A 21,120-nucleotide genomic window follows, 5' to 3' on the forward strand; every position below is an offset into this window, starting at 1 on the left:
GGGAAGCCTGGTGTAAAACAGTCCATGGGGTCACAAAGAGTCAGACACACCCGAGTGACTGAACAACAACAAAAACTCCCCAAATACTGAAACGGCACTGGTCCCTTAGTCTACACCAAAACTCGAGAGAAAATTGAGCCAAAAGTGGTGTAGTTACCACAACGGGCTTACTCTATACTAAGGATTATATATCTACAACGTCTTTCTGTATATGTTTGTTTGTGTGTGTGTTCTAATACATTTATTAGAACCCACTCTAATATTCTTGCCTGGAAAATTCTATGGACAGAGGAGCCTGGCAGGTGACAGTCCATGAGGTCACAACGAGTTGGACATGACTGAGTGACTAACACACACACACACATATATACTTTATATCTATGCTGCTATTCGTTAGCAGCACTCTAAATTATTCCTTTTTGCAGATGCCAACATCAAATTTAAAATATATGTAATGCAGCAACTAGGACTATAGTTCCCCAATTCACATTCCTGGCTCTAGCACTTACTAATTATGGGCATCATCGCAGCTTCCCTGTGCCTTTATTTCATCACCTCTAAGATGGGAATGACTGCCTGTTACAAGTTCTGTGAGAATTGCTGTGAGATTGAAATGAAGCCACAGCACAGAACACAGTGCTGGAAACACAACGCATGCATGGCTGCCGAGTTGCTTCAGTCCTTTTAGACTCTTCGCGACCCTATGGACTGCAGAGTTCCAGGTTCCTACGTCCGTGGGATTCTCCAGGCATCCCAGGTGAGAATACTGGAGTGGGCTGCCATTTCCTTCTCCAGGGGATCTTCCTGATTAACCTGCGTCTCTTGTGTCTCCTGCATCAGCAGGCAGGTTCTTTACCACTAGCTCCACTTGGACACCAACCATAATTAAAGGGATTTAATCTGTTGCTTGGAGTCACAGAGGAAATAATTGGCTGAACGGGATTCATCTGTTTCCTCTGCTTACTTTCTTAGAAGACGGAGAACTTCTCCTGGAAATATGATTGTGCATATTATGAGCCAATATTAACTAGACAGCACAGATGTTTAATAAATTATTTAGACCTAGGTTGAATTTTACTCCCCTAGTTATGCTTTCAGAGAAGAAAATGGCACCCCACTCCAGTACTCTTGCCTGGAAAATCCCATGGATGGAGGAGCCTGGTGGGCTGCAGTCCAGGGGGTCGCTAAGAGTCGGACACGACTGAGCGACTTCACTTTCACTTTTCACTTCCATGCATTGGAGAAGGAAATGGCAACCCACTCCAGTGTTCTTGCCTGGAGAATCCCAGGGACAGGGGAGCCTGGTGGGCTGCCGTCTGTGGGGTCGCACAGAGTTGGACACAAATGAAGCAACTTAGCAGCAGCAGCAGCAGTTATGCTTTAGTTAGATTTTAACACCTTATCCCTATATGGGAAAACTTCCCCAATATAATACATGGAAGTTCACATTAATTATCATAGTCTATAAACAAAGTATTGTGGAAATAGGGAGATGGCAATTCCAATGTGAATGGGTTTATTTCACTTTTATATGATTCAAGAGTGGTAGTGATAAACATGAGTGATTTTTTTGCTTCCCAGTTGGGTCAGCTCAGTTCAGTTCAGTTGCTCAGTCATGTCCAACTCTTTGAGACCCCATGGACTGCAGCATGCCAGGATTCCCTGTCCATCACCAAACCCTGGAGCTGCTCAAACTCATGTCCATTGAGTTGGTGGTACCAACCAACTGTTTTGTCCTCTGTCGTCCCCTTCTCTTCCTGCCCTCAATCTTTCCCAGCATCAGGGACTTTTCCAATGAATCAGTTCTTTGTATCAGATGGCCAAAGGATTGGAGCTTCAGCTTCAACACCAGTCCTTCCAATGATGATTTCCTTTAAAATGGACTGGCTGGATCTCCTTGCAGTCCAAGGGACTTTCAAGAGTCTTCTGCAACACCACAGTTCAAAAGCATCAGTTCTTCAGCGCTCAGCTTTCTTTATGGTCCAACTCTCACATCCATACATGACTACTGGAAAAACCATAGCTTTGACTAGATGGACCTTTGTCAGCAAAGTAATGTCTCTGCTTTTTAATATGTTGTCTAGGTTTGTCATAGCAACAAACCTATAAATTCTTATCTTCCTGAAGTTCACAAGTGAGAGCTGGCCTCAAGGTCAATGGTTTTGTTTGTTTGTTTTTACACTTGTATCCCTTAAACACTAACAATAGTTGTTGCACCTACTAGTTGTTCGAATCTCTGAATCTCAAGTTTCTTTGTGTCATTATGCAATTTCCATTCAATGTCTGCAAGCTCTTTACCTGAAGAGGCCATGGTGACTTGCATAGTCTAATTTGCTGCTTACGTCTGCCTCACTATTTATAAATGATATTAGTATGATTTAGTGAATGATGACTATGTTGTTAGAAGTAGTCCACCTAAAGACAGAAAAACATAGCTTGAAGCAAACGGCAACAGAGTATTTAAACACAGAATCCTATTGCTCATTTCATAGCATTTTTCATGACACACTAAAAAAAGATGCTTTGGGCTGCAGACATTAACAGGCAGCTTTGTGATATATTCTGCCCCAAAATTATAGTTATCAAAACAAATAAATCCTTCAGATGTCAATGTGATGTACGTCCATAATACAAAGCTGGAATTCACAGGAGACAAAGGTTATCAAACAGTGGACTAGATATAATTCTCCAGTCTCTATTTTCTTTCCTTATACAGCTGGTGAACATCATAAAGATACAGTGATAGCTTTATAAATTAATAAGAAGGTGTGGGCCTGGAAAAAACAAAAAATAGGAAAGAAATTTAATAGGATTTCCCATGAGACATTTCTTAGCATAGTACCAGGCTCAGTGGATCGTGTTTCTAGCATCTAAATCTGTTGAAATGTGAAAAATTCAAAAGGGAAATTAACACACTATGTTTTATTTGCAAGTCATAAAATTAAAATAGTATATTTAATCATCATAAGATTATTATAATATTATATTGGTTTATCTTCTACTGCCTGTGTGCTCAGTCGTGTCTGACTCTTTGTAACCTTATGGACAGTAGCCCACCAGGCTCCTCTGTCAGTGGGATTCTCCAGGCAAGAATACTGAAGTGGGTTGCCATTACTTCCTCCAGGGAATCTTCCCAACCCAGGGATGGAACCCAAATCTCCTGCACTGGCAGGTAGATTCTTTCCTACTGAGTCACTTGGGAAGCCCCATAATATTTTAATATCATTATAAAATAATAATATTTTCCTATTAAAAAATTATATGCTCCCAATAAAGAAACACAAATACAACAGGATAAACTTTTAATGATATTTTAAATATACATATATTTTTTTAATTTTTATTTTTACTTTATTTTACTTTACAATACTGTATTGGTTTTGCCATACATTGACATGAATCCGCCACGGGTGTACATGAGTTCCCAAACATGAACCCCCCTCCCACCTCCCACCTGATATCATCTCTCTGGATCATCCCCGTGCACCAGCTCCAAGCATCCTGTATCCTGCATTGGACATAGACTGGCGATTCGTTTCTTACATGATAGTATACATGTTTCAATGCCATTCTCCCAAATCATCCCACCCTCTCCCTCTCCCTCAGAGTCCAAAAGTCTGCTCTACACATCTGTGTCTCTTTTGCTGTCTCGCATACAGGGTCATCATTACCATCTTTCTAAATTCCATATATATGTGTTAGTATACTGTATTGGTGTTTTTCTTTCAGGCTTACTTCACTCTGTATATTGGCTCCAGTTTCATCCATCTCATTAGAACTGATTCAAACTATTCTTTAGAACTGTATTAGAACTGTATTAGAACTGTATTCTTTTCAGTGGCAGTCATTTTCTCTTTCAAAACATGTGATTGGTAACAACATAGTTTGTGTGAAACTAATATGTGCCAGCCATCATCTTTTCTTGTTTAGGAATTAATTATTTCTCATAAGTGAAATTTCCAAATAACTGAAGTTTGTATCTTTCATTAAATCTATTTTCACATATTCCAGCATCAAACTTCACTTATTTTTTTCAGTTGACTCCACTGAGTATCTCAGCCCTACATCCTTGAACTCCATCCCAACTACCAATCTACTGCTGATTCTACCTTATTTTCAAACTCAGTCACCCCCTCATGGCCCCACTCTCATCCTTATTCAGTTTAAACGCTAATGTCAACCATGATAATCACCCCAGACCCCCAAAGTCAACTTCCTTGACTCTCTCCCTTGCTGCTTCTTATTCACTTGCCAAAACAAGACAGAAAAATACATACATTCCTAAGCACTCTGAATAGAGAGAAAAAGAGAAAGGCATACAATTAAATGTTAGTAATGAGAAGAGAACTATACAAATGAAAGGAAATTAGAATAATAAGTTACATATTAATAAGAGCTAACACTAACAAGCACTTATGAAGCCCAGTTAACCTGCTCAGTGATCAACAACTTTAGTACTTTATGTAATTGTCCTTTTAAAGATGACAAGGGCAAGGTTTGTGAAAGGGAAGTTCCTTTTTCCCAAACACATGACTAGAAAAGGGAGAATGGCATTGAAACGTGTATACTATCATGTAAGAAATGAATTGCCAGTCTAGGTTCGATACAGGATACAGGATGCTTGGGGCTGGTGCACTGGGATGACCCAGAGAGATGATATGGGGAGGGTGGTGGGAGGGGGGTTCAGGATTGGGAACTCATGTACACCCGTGGTGGATTCATGTCAATGTATGGCAAAACCAATACAGTATCGTAAAGTAAAAAAAATAAAGAGCAAAAAACAAAACAAAACAAAACAAACAAAAAACAAAAAAATAAAGATAGGAAAGCCATTTTTCAAGAAAAAAAAAAAAAGAAAGTAGAAAGTCAGTATTTGAACTCAGGCAGTTGACGGAGGCTGTGGTCTTGCCTGGTCAGACACAAAGAACTCTGAAAACCAGGATAAAACAAACAGTGTTTCAGGAAAATAAAATTACCACAATGCCTGCAGCTGGAAGCAGAACGCCTGCCTGGCCAAGAAGTCTATAAACAAAATAACATGGTTTCAGAAGCAACGTGGAAATAATATTTCACTTGTTTTCTAAACTGTTGGCGAGCTTAAAAACATGAATACTTGGACATTCATTTTTATGAACATTGATAATATTCTGATATCAAAGCCTGTCTAGGAAAGTAACAAAAATTCATAGACCCCCCACCTTAACTGTGAATATAGTTGTAAAAATCCTGTTAACAGAAAATTGAATTTGTTCATTAAGAATAATGCTTCAACATGTCCAATTGGGTCTGACTCTTGAAACATAAAGATAATATTCACTACCATTTGTCAAATGCTTAATATGTACCAGGTGTTGTTCTTTTGATACTAAATCTTTATTACCCCATGAGGTGAAATTGTTATTGGTCCCTTTTACAGAGGAGGAATTGGGACGCAGGGAGCATCTGAACTCAGACAGGGTGGCTCCAGAGTATGATTTTGGCCATGACTTTGCAGGAAATATATTATCATAGTTCATCCTATTAACTGTTTGAGGGAAAAGAGCCATGTAATTATACTGCTGACTTTGAGGGAATCGACATATTTTAAGAACATGACTTTTCTATCAGAAATAGAGCATAATATAGCCCTGTAGTGATATAAAATGAAGGAACTAGGATCACAGAAGATCACAAATATGACAATGAGGAAAAATAGCAACTTTCCAAAGACTAGAGGATGAAACACAGTTTTACAAATTTCAAAAAATATGTAAAATAATAAGCCATGATTCTAGAAATAAATGTAAACATAATAAACCCATAATTCACAAATGTTTAATAACTAAAACATGTAATTACAATTTTAGGGATTATACAACGGCAGCCAAAAGTATGTGTCACCTATTTATAGTGTATTTGATTTATTTATTCCTTAAGGCAGTTGTTGGGCCAGTGGCTTATAATATTATTACTTATTTTTTGTTTATGTCTGTCATTTTAATAATATATATTAATATTCTAATAAAGTAATAAAATATTACTAAAATAATATTCTAATAAAGTAATAAAATCAATAGACAAATTAAACAACTTTTTAGACAATAAAGATAAAAGAGAACATCACTGATATTTCTTAACCAAAACAAAGTCATAAATATGAATTTCAGTCTTTCATGTTTTATGACACACAGACATATTTGGGTGTATATGCGCCTGTGTGTTTACATGTGTTTATACACTTGTTCAAAATACTGGATCACCTTATAGCACATTTTATGAACTGCATTATTCACTTAATAAATGATCTCCATCTTTTCAAGTTAACCAATAGAAATTTACATCATCAGTTTTAATTGCTGCAAATTATTTTTTTTTAATCAGTGACAAACTAGTGGACAATTACTGTATTAAGTTTTATGTTTCATTAAAAAGCACTGTAGTGATCTTCCTTGAACATAAATTTGTCTATATCCTAACTTTGATCCATGGCGCTTATTTGCTTATAACTTGATATCTTTACTGGCAAATCCCTATTTTTGACGTTACTTGTGGGACTCCTGAGAAATTATGTGCCATTGAAGGAGAAGTACCAATACTGAGTCATTTTAGATAAACTTTTGGGCTTGCAATGTCCAGAATCACAAAAGTGGTATAATGTTACAAAAATTCCAGGGAGGGCAGGAGAGGAAGCCTAGGAGAAGAAGTCTCCTAGACATTTTTCTTTTCTTGCATTTGAATATTTTTAAAATTAATGACTTTTTACTGAAAGCTTTGAATTCTGTTTCCCTAGTTTGTAGGAGCCCAGGAACTGTCTGCTGCTCCCAAGGCACAGCTGTGAGGAGCAAGGCATGTCCCATGTTCATTATAGAGATGAACAAAGGCTCCCAGGTCTTGAAAGCTTTCTCCTCATTCCTTCTTTTTGTGGTACTTCCTTGCTCCTTAGAAGAAAAGCTATGATCAATCTAGACAGCATATTAAAAAGCAGTGACATTCCTTTGTTGACAAAGTTCTGTCTAGTCAAAGCTATGGCTTTTCCAGTAGTCATGTATAGATGTAAGAATTGGACTATAATGAAAGCTGAGCACCACAGAATTAATGCTTTTGAACTGTGGTGTTGGAGAAGACTCTTGAGTCTCTTGGACTGCAGGGAGATCAAACTAGTCAATCCTAAAGGAAATCAACTCTGAATATTCAATGGAAGGAGTGATGCTGAAGCTGAAACTCCAATACTTTGGCCACCTGATGCAAAGAACTGGACTCGTTTGAAAAGACCTTGATGTTGGGAAAGATTGAAGGTGGGAGGAAAAGGGGACAACAGAGGACGAGATGGTTGGATGGCATCACTGACTTAGTGGACATCAGTTTGACCAAGCTCCGGGAGTTCGTGATGGACAGGAAGGACTGGCATGCTGCAGTCCATGGGGTCACAAATAGTCGGAAACAACTGAGTGACTGAACTGAGTTTCTCTGTCTCATAAGCTGAAATATGCACTGGAATATTTGTTATATTTTGCTTAGTGCTTACTTCTATTTTCAGTACATAAAGCAGCCTTATTTTTGGAGACAGGAAGCCTGTATCCCTTTGATAATCAGAAAAAAAAGTTTTTAAAAAATAACTTTAATTTGCTCCATTTGGACATGTTCAAAACAGCATCCAAACTCTGGAGCTCCTCTCAGCTATTTCCATTCCTCTTCCTCTGCTCCCAAAACTACTTTGAAAACATGAATAAATTTCATCATTTCTTGTTTAAATTTATACTCGAAATTATTTTTTCTCTCCACTGATCTGTTGAAAGCCATTCAAAGCCCTCCACAAATGACATATTATATATATAAAATATGGAAATATATATATATGTATATAGGGATGTCTTTACTTTTTAAAAATGTTGTTTTATTCTTTATTCATTTATTCAGTTGTGCTGGGTCTTTGATCTCTGTTGTGGCATGTGGGATCTTTAGTTTCAGCATATGTGATCCAGTTCCCTGATGAGGGATCAAATCCAGGCCCCCTCCATTGGGAGCACAGAGTCTTAGCCACAGGACCATCAAGGAAGTCCCTAATGACATATATATATGTCATATATATGTGTGACATAATGACATATATATATTTCTTAAATATATATATATATATATATATATATTTAAACCTGATTTGGAAGAGCTCTGCATTAGTAGTAGGACTGCCAACTAAACAGGCTGGGTGGTTTAATGGTGTGTGTGCTCAGTCATGCCTGACTCTTTGTGACCCCTTGGATGGTAGCCCACCAGGCTCCTCTGTCCATGGGATTCTCCAGGCAAGAATATCGGAGTGGGTTGCCATTTCCTTCTCCAGGAGATCTTCCTTACCCAGGGATCAAACCTGTGTCTCCCACGTCTCCTGCATTAGTGTGTGGATTCCCTACCACTGAGCCACCGTTGAACATTAATTGTTTAAAACATTTTCTAGAAAGCTTAAAGAAGACAGTCTTACATATTTTTAAGCCTTTTTTTTTAATGAGATGAGTTGCCTCTTTAAGAAACATACTCAGTTCTAAGTCTTCATTCAGCACTTCAAATTAAAATTTTTTTCTGAATAAAAATATTCAAACCACTTTTCTGCTTCAAAGATTTCAAAAGTCTGGCGCCCAATTATAGATGGCTTGCTATCTCAGAAAAAACAGTTCCATATAACAGAATAACATATGGTACAATTTTGGAGTGACACATCAAAGGTAATAGTCTTTATGTAAATTCTGAATATAAAGCAAAAGTACATTTTCTTAATGTGCAGGAATAAGGAATGACAACGATGCCTTCCCATCTGATCATTTCCCAGCTGACACCCTGTGGTAATTGTTCATAAAACTTAAAAAATATTTTGTGCAGTCTTGCCAGGAGAGCAGTTAGTTCTAACTTTCCGCAGCTTGATTGACTTTGGGGGAAATCTACTTGGTTCGCTCCAAGAAAGAGCATGAGAGCTGGATAGGGTTTCACGGTATGAAATGATAGGTAGAGAACCACGCAGAGGCAGCCCCTCTGAGGGGCAGCGTGCTGGACCCAAAGATGGCATGACAGGGTGAGACAGGGTCCTGACCCAGCAGATAGTCAGTTAGCTGAAGCTCATTTTAGTGTGTACAAAGTTCAAAAGTAGGGATCTAAAGCAGGTGAGGGCCTCCCAGGTGGTGCTAGTGGCAAAGAACTCACCCGCTAACGCAGGAGATGTAAGGGACTCTGGTTCTATCCCTGGGTTGGGAATATTCCCTGGAGGAGGAACTGGCAACCCATTCCAGTATTCTTGCCTGGAGAAGCCCATGAGTAGAGCCTGGTGGGCTACAGCCCATGGGGTCAAAAACAGTTAGACATGACTGAAGTGACTAAACAAAGGGGTGAAGGAGAGGGTGGGACGAATTGAGAGATTAGCACTGACATGTATACACTATCATTTGTAAAATAGTCAGCTAGTGGGGAGCTGCTGTATAGCACAGGAGCTCAGCTCGGTGCTCTGGGATGACTTAGAAGGGAGGGGTGGGAGAGGGAGGGAGGCTCAAGAGGAAGTGGATGTATGTATACATAGAGCTGATTCAAGCTGCACAGCAGAAACCAATGCAACACTGCAAAGCGATTATACTCCAATAGAAATAACTTTTCATTTATCTTAAAAAAAAAGAAAGTAGAGCCAGGGTAAAACTGAAAGAGCAAACCACTGGAATTGGAACTTAGACAGAAGACTCTAGGGATATGTGTTAGGTTTTATTCTCCAGTCACCAATTTCTAGAGTTTATCAGTCTTGGGTGAATAAAGCAGGATATGTCAGTATCACACATGTTACACTTTATAGTATATGCTTTCGTTGTTGTTCAGTCTCTTAAGTCTCGTCTAACTCTTTGTGACCCATGGACTGCAGCACACCAGGCTTCCCTGTCCTTCACCATCTCCTGGAGTTTGCTCACACTCATGCACATTGAGTCAGGGATGCCATCCAGTTATTATATCCTCTGCTTAATATAACTGTTAATCAGCTTATACAGTTTCTTCTCATAACAAACTAATTTGTCTTTATTTTCAATGTCTCAAATCAAAGAACCTCTTTCAGGTGATGGTGCGTTAGTCCCATTCACCTTCAGTCAATTCAGCTGCTCAGTCGTGTCTGACTTTTTAAGACCCCATGGACTGCAGCACGCTGTGGGGTCGCAAAGAGTCAGACACGACTGAGGGATTGAACTGACTGAAGGTGAATGGGACTAATGTAGTCATCTCAAATGGCATCAACTCACCTCAGCCACAATTCTAGTGTCTATGAAGGGACTGCTCTGGACTGAATCTACAAGACCACCCCACTTATCTCCATTACACATCAGTACCTTGACACTGTAGAGTAATAAGTCATTAAATTTTGCTTAAACCAGTTCTATCTGATTTGTTAACTAGCATACCAATCTTATAAAACCATGTCTAAATTTTACAAGATGCATATAGTCTTGTTATGAGAGGGTGCAACTGGAGGTTTGGCATTTTTATTCCATGTGAATCTGAAGGAGCATTAAAAATTCAAAGTCTCATTACACTGTCACTGCTACACAGCGTTTCACTTTCTCTAAAGAAATAACTTGGAGATCACAATACATTTCAGATCACATAGGGCCACTAGCTTCTGTTTTTTAAATCACTTCTTCCAAATCTCATAGCAGGATAGCTAAGAACCAGATGGTTATAAATGGGCAATTCTATTCTGCAGTGACTGAGTCAGCTACAAATATAAGTTGTTACAACTTCATTCAAGTTGTCTTTTGTATCAAACAATCGATAAACCAAAAAGTCTCCCATTATCCCCAAAGTAAAAAGACTGCTCATAAAAGAGCCTTCCTGACATCACTTGAACTTGAAGAAGTATGTTTATCCACAGACCATGTGACTGAGCAGCTGCAGGGAACTTTTTTCTAATGTCACACCCTGATTTGACTTCTTAAAGTGTTAGTCACTCCATCATGTCTGACTCTTTGCGACCCCATAGACTGTAGCCCACCAGGCTCCTCTGTCCATGGGATTTTCCAGGGAAGAATACTGGAGTGGGTTGCCATTTCCTTCTCCAGGGGATCTTCCTAAACCAGGGATCAAACCTGGGTCTTCTGCATTGCAGGCAGATTCTTTATCATCTGAGCCACTAGGGAAGTTGACTACTTAAATGCAATACTGCCGGGAGCCATCACGGGAGATCCCACCCATGACAAGGTCATGTGGAAGAGAACTGTTAAACAAGGCTTCAGAATTCAACGGGCTCCCTAGGCTTTCTCGAGCATCTACCCCAAAACCAGAATCTGTCTGTTTTACTATTTCATGACTTTCACCAACTCCTCTGACATTAACAGGGGGCTTTTCCTGACCACCTTTCTCTGGAGAAAATTAACTTAGGGCTACAGCTAATAAGTCTCCTGGACATGAGAGGAATATTTCCAATCAAAACCCCTCTGTTAGCATTTTAGCTTGCTTGGCAGATATATCCAGACTCTTGCAGCTACACATGTGATTATTTACAGCCTCCCGACTGTGAGAGGCACAGAAAGCCTAAAACATAGAGCCTTTCAAAGAGTTAAGTTATTAGAGTAGTGCTAATGTAGGATTTCATTATTGGGCCAATGCTTGTTGCTAAGTTCCCATATCTCTTATCCACTGTGCACTGGGAGTGCATTAGTTATCATAGTTGGAAAGTAAGAAACACAAGTGTAGCCTTGAAATTAACCACATCAAACTTTTGAGCTAATTGGTTCTTTCTTGTAACTTACTACACCTTTGCTCTGTGAGAAATGTAACTTGTTTAATATTTTTTGAGGCTGACATAGATTAGAAATATAAGAAAAAACATTTCAAAGGAAAATAAGTTTTCTGGTTGAGAAGCCTTTATCAAAAGAGGGTCATAAAATGTTCACAGACCTCCAAGGCCAGAAGATAATGTACACAATATTGTTTATGGGAAAGGTTTGCAGAAAAAATCCTCGTTTCGATAAAGACAAAACAGATGTAGTGTTTGGGCTGACTCTGTATGACTTTGCATCTTTCATTTCCCTCTATGTACAAGTAAAGGTATAAAAGACCCTTTTGAAAATAAAAACAATGGGCCTCCCTTGAAGAAGCTTGGTCACCCCGTGTTTTTCTTTTTTCTCTTTTTTTTCTCTCTTACTTTCTTTTTTCAGGTTGATCCCTTGGAGCATAGCGGCTCCCTGCGTTCACTTATCTGCCCGGGTTTCTAAGACCTGAACGGGAAGGCGCTCTGCGTCTTCACTCCCTCGGGAGACCGGGAGGGCACCTGTGGCCTCCGTGAACAGGGCAAACTTCTTGTCTCGAAGTTTTATTGGCTTTCTATGTAAACCAAGGAATATCAGCCTCTTTCTCTCCTCTGTTTTCTTATCTACAATATTCTTTCCTTATCTCTCTCTAAATCAATCGCCTACGCCGTTTTTCCTTCAGGTTCCCCTGGGTCCTGCAGGGCCTGGACTCCGGCACAATACAATTGACATCCTCCTTACTGGATAAATACCAGCTGTTATTTTAAGCTCTGCAAACCAGATTTTAACAACTGAAAGTCATATTTGACTATGAACTGAACAATCATCAGAATTTGTGAATTGTTGCCCTAGCTTACTTTTATCAAATTAAACTTAATACTACAAACTTGAAAACTTCTATAACCTGGGGCCATACTTGAGGAGACTTTCCTTCATCCTTAAGCAGAAGTTGAGCCCTATATTATTATTATCCTATTATTATAACTGCAATTTAATTACTATTAAGTAATCTACATGGTTCAAAGGAGTTCTTAATCAGGAAAGGGGAATTTAGAAAAATCAAATAAAAAGCATTTTTGGTAAAATAACACACACATATTTTATTATAATATTAATGAATAGTAATTGGAGTTTATAGTAGTCCAAGAACATATTCTTACTCCAGTGCTTCTAAACCTTTAATGCAGGTGCATAACCAGTTCATTTCTAATGTTCACAGGTCCGATGCCACAGGTGGGAGGCAATACAGGTTTTGCAATTGCATATACAATAAAAATGTTAGGCAAAAATGGCTTAAATGTGTGCCTATTACCTGTCAATCTAAATTCAAGAGTGATCTTTGACTGCATCTTTTTTGGACTTATTTGTGGGAGGAAAGAGTATTGGAAACCTGAGAAGCAGAAAAAATCATAGAAAATCCTCTGGAAAAAGATGTCTTCTTAAAACAGTAATAAAATATAAGATACAGGTATATTTTACTGACAAATATAAACAATTACAGGGAAAGACATTATTTTAAAATATAATGTTTTCTTGGAAACAAACCTAAAGGATTTGGAAAATACAATGTGAATAAACTGAAACAGGTATTAACTGATATCCAGGTATTCTAGGTATAAAGTATTACTTGTGTAAAAATTTTTAAAATTTTAATGATAAACATATCAATATATTGGATTTGGGTTTTACACAAATATTTTTCATTTTACTGTGGGAGAATTTATTCAATTATGAATATTCTATTATAAATTCTGAATGGGAGAAATTATAAAAATAACTGTATTACAGAATAAATTCAATGCTTCAAGTAATTATTTAGGAAATTAACTAGGTTGTTCAGACTTTAAATATTATTTGTTCTAAATTATTTGGAGATAACTTTTCAGATTTCATATACTGACAAAGACATAGCTGAGTTGTTTTTTCCTTTTCTCTTTTCCTTAATGAAGATAACAGAAACTATTACCCAACCTCTGGGTTTCCAACAGCTAAGCAATCTGCTTATTCACCAGAAGGACTGATGCTGAAGCTGAAACTCCAATGCTTTGGCCACCTGATGCTAAGAGCTGAGTCATTTGAAAAGACCCTGACGCTGGGAAAGATTGAAGGCGGGAAGAGAAGGGGACAACAGAGGATGATGAGATGGTTGGATGGCATCACTAACTCGATGGACATGAGTTTCAGTAAGTTCTGGGAGTTGGTGATGGACAGGGAGGCCTGGCATGCTGCAGTCCATGGGTTCGCAGAGTCAGAGACGACTGAGCGACTGAATTGAACTGAGGCAATCTACCCCTTTAGTCACTAGGAAACGAACATACTCCAAAAACAGAAGAATGAACAAAGGCTCTCTTTTCAGGGAATAGCAAATGTAGAAATTTTCATTTGTATTGAAGAATGTATTACTCACAGCAGTTACAGCAGACCTGGTGGGCCGTGGTGATTTGCACACACACACAGGACACTGATCACCATCCCCCACTCACCGTCACAACACAGAGCAATCTGTTACTTGGCAATTTAAGCAATTTTTCCCATGAGGCAGTCAAATTAATCTCTTAAACTTGTTTTGAAAAAGGAGAATGATAAACATATCATGATAATAAAAATTAAGTATAAATTTTACTCATTGACTAATTCAACAAATGTTCCTTAGCACGGTGGGAGGGGAATTTTTGTGGCGTGGGGGAGAAAGAAACCAGAGTCATGTTTTCATTGAGCTTAAAATCTCACAGAGCAGAGAGATTCTGAAGAGAGTACATGAAGTCCAAGCTCCAGTGCTAAGGGCGGGGGGTGTGGAGGCATGCCATCCTAAGCTGAGGATGGAAGGAAACAGGGAAGTAACTGGGTGAAGTGTGTGTGAGGGCTGACTAGGCTGGGGGAGCCCGTGCAAGGACCACAGGTTAGGAAGGAGCAAGACGCCCATGTGACCGAGTGCACATGTGTCTCTGTGCTCGTGAAGCATACACAGGCTGCACAGGTACACATTTAGATTTGTTTTTGTTGCTTGTTGTGATTACTGTCAGTTTCTTTATAGAATATTAGAATATACCACTTCCTATTTCTGCAATTCTCTGCCTACTCTGTTTTTAACCTAAAAATACATCATCATCTAGATGGCTAGTGCAAAACCGCTATGTAAGACAGGGAGCCAGCCTGGCACTCTGTGATGACTTGGAGGGAAGGGATGGTGGGAGGGGAGGGAGGTTCACAAGGGAGGGGACATATATAATTATGCATGGTTTGCATTGTTGTAAGGCAGAAACCAGCACAGCATTGTAAAGCAACTTTCCTCCAATTAAAATATAAATGAAAAAATATATCATAGATGACCTTACAGATAACTGATATAGATCTAATATTTTATTGCAAATTTTACTGAGATAATTGTAGATTCGTACATAGTAGTAAGAAATACTACACAGAGATCCTGCGTATATTTTGCCTACTTTCCTCCAGTGTTAGTATTCTGAGGAAGTATACTACAACATCATAACCAGGAGATTGACGCTGGAAGACCACTGATTTTATTCAGATTTCCTCAGTTTTACCTGTGTGTGCGTGAAGTCTGACACAATTTATCACTCGTGTGGGTTGTGTATGCACCACTATCATCAAGATAACCACTCAGTTCCAACAGAAGCTCATGTTACCCTTTTATGACCACACAGTCCTGCTCTCCACACACCCAGTTCAGTTCAGTTCAGTTCAGTTCAGTTGCTCAGTCGTGTCTGACTCTTTGTGACCCCATGAACTGCAGCACACCAGGCCTCCCTGTCCATCACCAAGTCCCAGAGTTCACCCAAACTCATGTCCATTGAGTCAGTGATGCCATCCAGCCATCTCATCCTCTGTCGTCCCCTTCTCCTCCTGCCCCCAATCCCTCCCAGCATCAGAGTCTTTTCTAATGAGTCAACTCTTCGCATGAGGTGGCCAAAGTACTGGAGTCTCAGGTTCAGCATCATTCCTTCCAAAGAACTCCCAGGACCAATCTCCTTTAGAAAGGACTGGTTGGGTCTCCTTGCAGTCCAAGGGACTCTCAAGAGTTTTCTCCAACACCACAGTTCAAAAACATCAATTCTTTGGTGCTCAGCTTTCTTCACAGTCCGACTCTCACATCCATACATGACCACTGGAAAAACCATAGCCTTGACTAGACAGACCTTAGTCGGCAAAGTAATGTCTCTGCTTTTGAATATGCTATCTAGGTTGGTCATAACTTTCCTTCCAAGGAGTAAGCGTCTTTGAGTTTCATGGCTGCAATCACCATCTGCAGTGATTTTGGAGCCCCCCAGTATAAAGTCTGACACCGTTTCCACTGTTTCCCCATCTATTTCCCATGACATGATGGGAGCAGATGCCATGATCTTAGGCCCTATCCCTAATCTCTAGCAACTAACATGTCCTCCATTTGTAAAATGCTTCCTTTTACAGATGCTGTATAAATGAAATCACAGAGTGTATAATCTTTTGGGGCTGTCCTTTCTTCACTGGGCATAATTCACTTGAGATTCCTCCAGACTGCTGTATGTATCAAATGTTTGCTCCTTTTTACTATTGAGGAGTAGTTCATGGGGTCGGTATACCACAGTTTGTTGAAGCATCTCTGGGCTCTTTCCAGTTCTGGACTATTATGAATAAAGCTATTATGAGCACTTTTTGTACAGGTGTGTGTTTGTGTGTGTGTGTGAGTATGTTTTCTTTTTTTCTCTTCCTGAGATACATATTCAAGAGTGCAATTGCTGGACTGTGTAATAATTACATATTTAATTGTATAAGAAGCTGCCACCCATTTTCCAGGGTGGCTGTACCACGTGACATTCCTACCAGCAACGTATGAGTTGATCCAGTGTTTCCTGCAGCCATATGAGCATTCAGCGGTCTCACTTTTTTTTTTTTTTAATTTTAGCCATTTAGACAGATGCATAGTGATGTCTCCTTATGGTCTAACTTGGATGTCCCTGATGACTAACTTTTCAAAAACTTCATGGTTACATTCACATATGCCTGTGCCTGTGCTAAGTCACATCAGTCGTGTCTGATTCTTGTGACCCCACTGACTGTAGCCCACCAGGCTCCTCCATGAAATTCTCCAGGCAAGAATACTGGAGTGGGTTACCATGCCCTCCTCCAGGAGATCCTCCCGACCCAGGGACAGAACCCATCTCCTGTGCCTGCTGCATTGGCAGGCAGTTTCTTTACCACTGTGCCACCTGGACACCTCACATATGCATAATTTCATACAAATGGGACAGTCTGTATGCTGGATATTTTTTTCTGTTCACTGTATTTTCTTACTTTTCCTTTTTGCTTGCTGATTTTACCCATCTTCCTTTCTATCCGACTTCATTATCATCTCTTCTCACCCAGGTAATGCTTGTGAAGACACACACTCTTTCTCTCACTTTTTCTTTTACAAAATGTGACTCAGTACATACTTCTCTGCTGGTTCTTTTGCCTGAAGAACTACACTTCACAAAATGCCTTTAAGCTAATTGGGTTATTTAGAATTCTTTCTAGTGATTGTATAATATTTCATGATAAGGATATACTATGATTTATTCAATAATTTTCTTGATAGGCATTCAGCAATTTTGTTATCATTACACATAATGTATAATACACCAAATACGTTACCCAAAAGGTTCACTGAGTCAAGGGTATACATGTTTACAACAGCAGTTGTCAGTTTTCTTGAAAAAATAATTGAAACAATTCACATTCCCACTAACCATTATGACAATTTTATCTGCATTTTCATTCCAAATAAATGTGAGAGCTCGTTTTAATCTTGGCTTTAATCTTGTTATTTTGATTTTCACAACTCTGACTGCTTTTCAGTGTAGTCTGTTTCCATATAATTTTGTCATTTTGATAAAAGATATAGACTACTGCATCTTAGTATCTATCCAAAAAACATAACTTCCGAGGAAAAGTACTCAAATTCCTTATCAGTTTTTAAGTACTTCCTTTTTTCCCACTGGCATGCCATGAAGTTAAGACAATTTTAAAAAGCTGTGCCATGACTTTTTAAACATTTTTACTACCATCTAAAAGCAGATTGTTACATCTACATATTAAAAATGGTTTAAAAAATAATACCCTCAAATTAATCATAATTTAAGCTAGCTGAAAACTCTCTGCAAGAATTGCACACAGAAGCATTCTTCATTTTTACACTTAGATCGTGCCTCAGCTTCACTGTCAGGAAACTCTTCTCTTGGAATTTAAGGCCATTTTCTTTGAGTGAAGAGACCTTCATTTCTCAAAATTCTACCATGAAACCACCACCAATGACAACGTAAATAAAATCTTCCAATTTCAGACTTGGGGTTTACAGCTGTGAGCCTAAATTTCAGAATTAGAGCAGAAACCAACACAATGTAAAGCAACTGTTCTCCAGTTAATAATAAATAAATTAAAATAAAAAACAAATTTCAGAATTATGCAGAAACATAATTCAATATCCTTCTTATCTGAAATAATAGCCTCCAGTACTGTCTCTGTACCCGAAACACAACTCAGGACAACTGAAAACTGTAAAACAACAGTGAAAACCGAAACATACAAACAACAGAGAAAATGATATTTTATCTGTTTTGGAAAACTAGTTTTCTGGGAGTTATTAGGTTTAATCTAAGACATTATTTAAGAGCTCAGAGAAAACTGAAGTGGTCAAGTAGTAAGACAGTGAACAAGAAGGCACAGATGTTAATATATGATTATTCATGGATATTAATATATGATACTAGCAAGGCTGGGACAGGTTCTATTATCACATGGGGATTTATATTACCAGAAAGACTTCTATTCAACCACCACAAAAGTCAATTCTAAATGATGAAATGAGGTCAGATGGCAATTGAAGAAAGTATATAAAAAGGATAAAGGCATTCAAGGAAAGAGGAACACTTTGACACATTCTAATTCAATTTAGCAAAACTAAGATAAGTGCAGGTGAGTAGGTATGAGCAATTTATTTAGGCAAAGTGACCTTATCAGTCTTGAATAATATAATCCAGTAATAAATACACCCATAAACTTTAACCATAAATACAGAAGGTTTACTCCTTTTAAAAAGTTACTTAACAAAGCATCTCCTAAAGACTTAACCATGATTTTAAGTTCACATCTTTCAAAGACGTAGTGCTTTCTGCTTCCATCCAGTATAAAATGAAAACACCATTTCATTGAGAAAAATCTTTAAAAAACTATAATAAGCCAACTAATATATTACACAGTACAGGGATTCCAGGGCTTCTCGGGTGGCTCAGCTGGTAAAGAATCCACCTGCAACGGGGGAGACCTGGGTTCAATCCCTGGGTTGAGAAGATCCCTTGGAGAAGGGAACGGCTACCCACTCCAGTATTCCAGCCCAGAGAATTCCTATGACTGTATAGTCCATGGGGTCACAAAGAGTCAGACACGACTGAGCGACTTTCACTTTTCACAGGAATTCCAAAATGAGAAACACCATGAGTTCCAAAGATAAACTGCCTAGTGTCTCAATAACGTCAGAGTGCTTTATGAACTGGGATGCTAAAATTCAATCTGAAACGTATTTAACTTGTAATACTGAGGATCTATGAAAGCAACCAATTGCTCACAGGTCTGCTCTGGAGTGTCTAGGGACCGTGGCTGTGCTCCCGTGCCACACTTTTACACTGTTAACGCCTTACCACCTGCCTCCAACGGCACTTGGCAAGAGCCAGAGCACATGTCAGGAGCTTGCTCTAACAAACACCCCCACAGGCATTGTTTGCTTAATTCTCCAAGCTTGGATGGAAACCTCAGAAGTCCTCAGACCACCTGGGAACAAAATCCAGACACAGCCAGAAAACAAACAGGCACCCATAAGATCTGTAGCAACAGAGAGACCAAGCTTACTAATAGTCTTCCACAGCACATTCTCACCACAATAAGCCATGCAGTTCATAGGTGGATCTTAATCCATCTGGGCTATTGTCTCAGAAGCAGCTCCAGGGCTGTGATTGCTTACCTGATTCACACGCAAATGTCTTTGACGTTTCATCATGAAAGATAATTGCCACTGCATGCTTCTTTGTCTCTCGAGGCAGCCTGGTTATATTTTTGATGTTGTGCAGTTCAGTTACCTTGAACAAAAAACATTTTAAACTTAGCATACAGTACATGCTCTATGCTGGGTGCTCACACAAAATGATCCGTTATTACTGTCCTAAGTCACTTTCCAATGGATATTTTTACTTGTTTCTAATTAACAGGAGTCAAATACCATGCGGAATGAAAACAAAATACTTTTTCGGTGCCATCAATTGTGGTTATGCTTTGCTCAATTTTGAAAGAGTCTAAAAATTATGTAGAAGAATAACTCTGAAAGCAAGGACTCCTGTGTTTTTTAAACATTGTATCTTTTACAAACAATAGCCAGTATGACACACAGAAGAGTCTCAATAAGTTTCCATTAAATACGGATTGGATTTAACATCTCAGCTGTCTTCTAAAACCCACTCATCATGCAAGTCCCTGGTAGAAATGCAGTCTAACTGACACCTGTCAATCAGCAGACAGTGACTCTAAAATTCTGGTCTGGAAACATTACATATAAGCAATGGACTTCCATCCCAGACCAAACCACAAAGTGTTCACGGACGCTTATACCCGTGACTGCCACCCTGTTCTCTCACCAAGGCTCATTCGTGATTTATGGACCCACGTTAACACCTCTACTCTTTTGGCAACTAATAATTGTAATGAACAAGTATTTTAGCTCTCAGTTGTATGGGTATAAGGCTTTCTGCTGTAACTTGTGCATTTTTATTTCTCTTCACAGTCCCTAGAAATGAGCAGTTTGTCTACTTCCCCACTTACTCTGCAAGTACAACTTTACGATAAAAATGTGTGAGTTAATTTCTAAAATGCCCTCAACATGCTACGTCAGTATTTTCTTCTAATAAAAGATCCAACAGGTTCATTTTCATTTCCATTTATATAAATACTTAAAATTTTCTCTTCAAGTTTCTTTGACCTATGTGCATTGTTCACTCTCCAAGTATTTCAGAATTTTCTAGCTATTTTCTATTATTGGTTTCCAGTTTCACTGCATTCTAGTTTAATTTCATATGGTAGAGAGAAGGTACGCTACGGTTTCCATTTTTTAAAAATTGGTTATGTTCTATAGCCCAAACTACCGCTCAAACTAGCGCACAATTGCATTCATCTCACACGTTAGTAAAGTAATGATCAAAATTCTCCAAGCCAGGCTTCAGCAATACGTGAACCATGAACTTCCAGATATTCAAGCTGGTTTTAGAAAAGGCAGAGGAACTAGAGATCAAATTGCCAACATCCGCTGGATTATGGAAAAAGCAAGAGAATTCCAGAAAAGACATCTATTTCT

At 38.7% G+C, this 21,120-nt stretch overlaps 1 protein-coding gene across 1 annotated transcript in view; it reads right to left on the reverse strand.

The window, feature by feature from the left end:
* Positions 1 to 21,120, reverse strand: part of DOK6 (docking protein 6) — a 404,688-nt gene that overhangs the window by 220,666 nt on the left and 162,902 nt on the right. Inside the window, exon 3 of the mRNA XM_069569174.1 lies at positions 19,741 to 19,855. Within this exon, the coding sequence (XP_069425275.1) occupies positions 19,741 to 19,855 (115 nt within the window). The remainder of the gene's footprint in view (positions 1 to 19,740; positions 19,856 to 21,120) is intronic.

The sequence above is a fragment of the Ovis canadensis genome, chromosome 23 (assembly GCF_042477335.2).
Source record: "Ovis canadensis isolate MfBH-ARS-UI-01 breed Bighorn chromosome 23, ARS-UI_OviCan_v2, whole genome shotgun sequence".
Classification (NCBI taxonomy): Eukaryota; Metazoa; Chordata; class Mammalia; order Artiodactyla; family Bovidae; genus Ovis; species Ovis canadensis.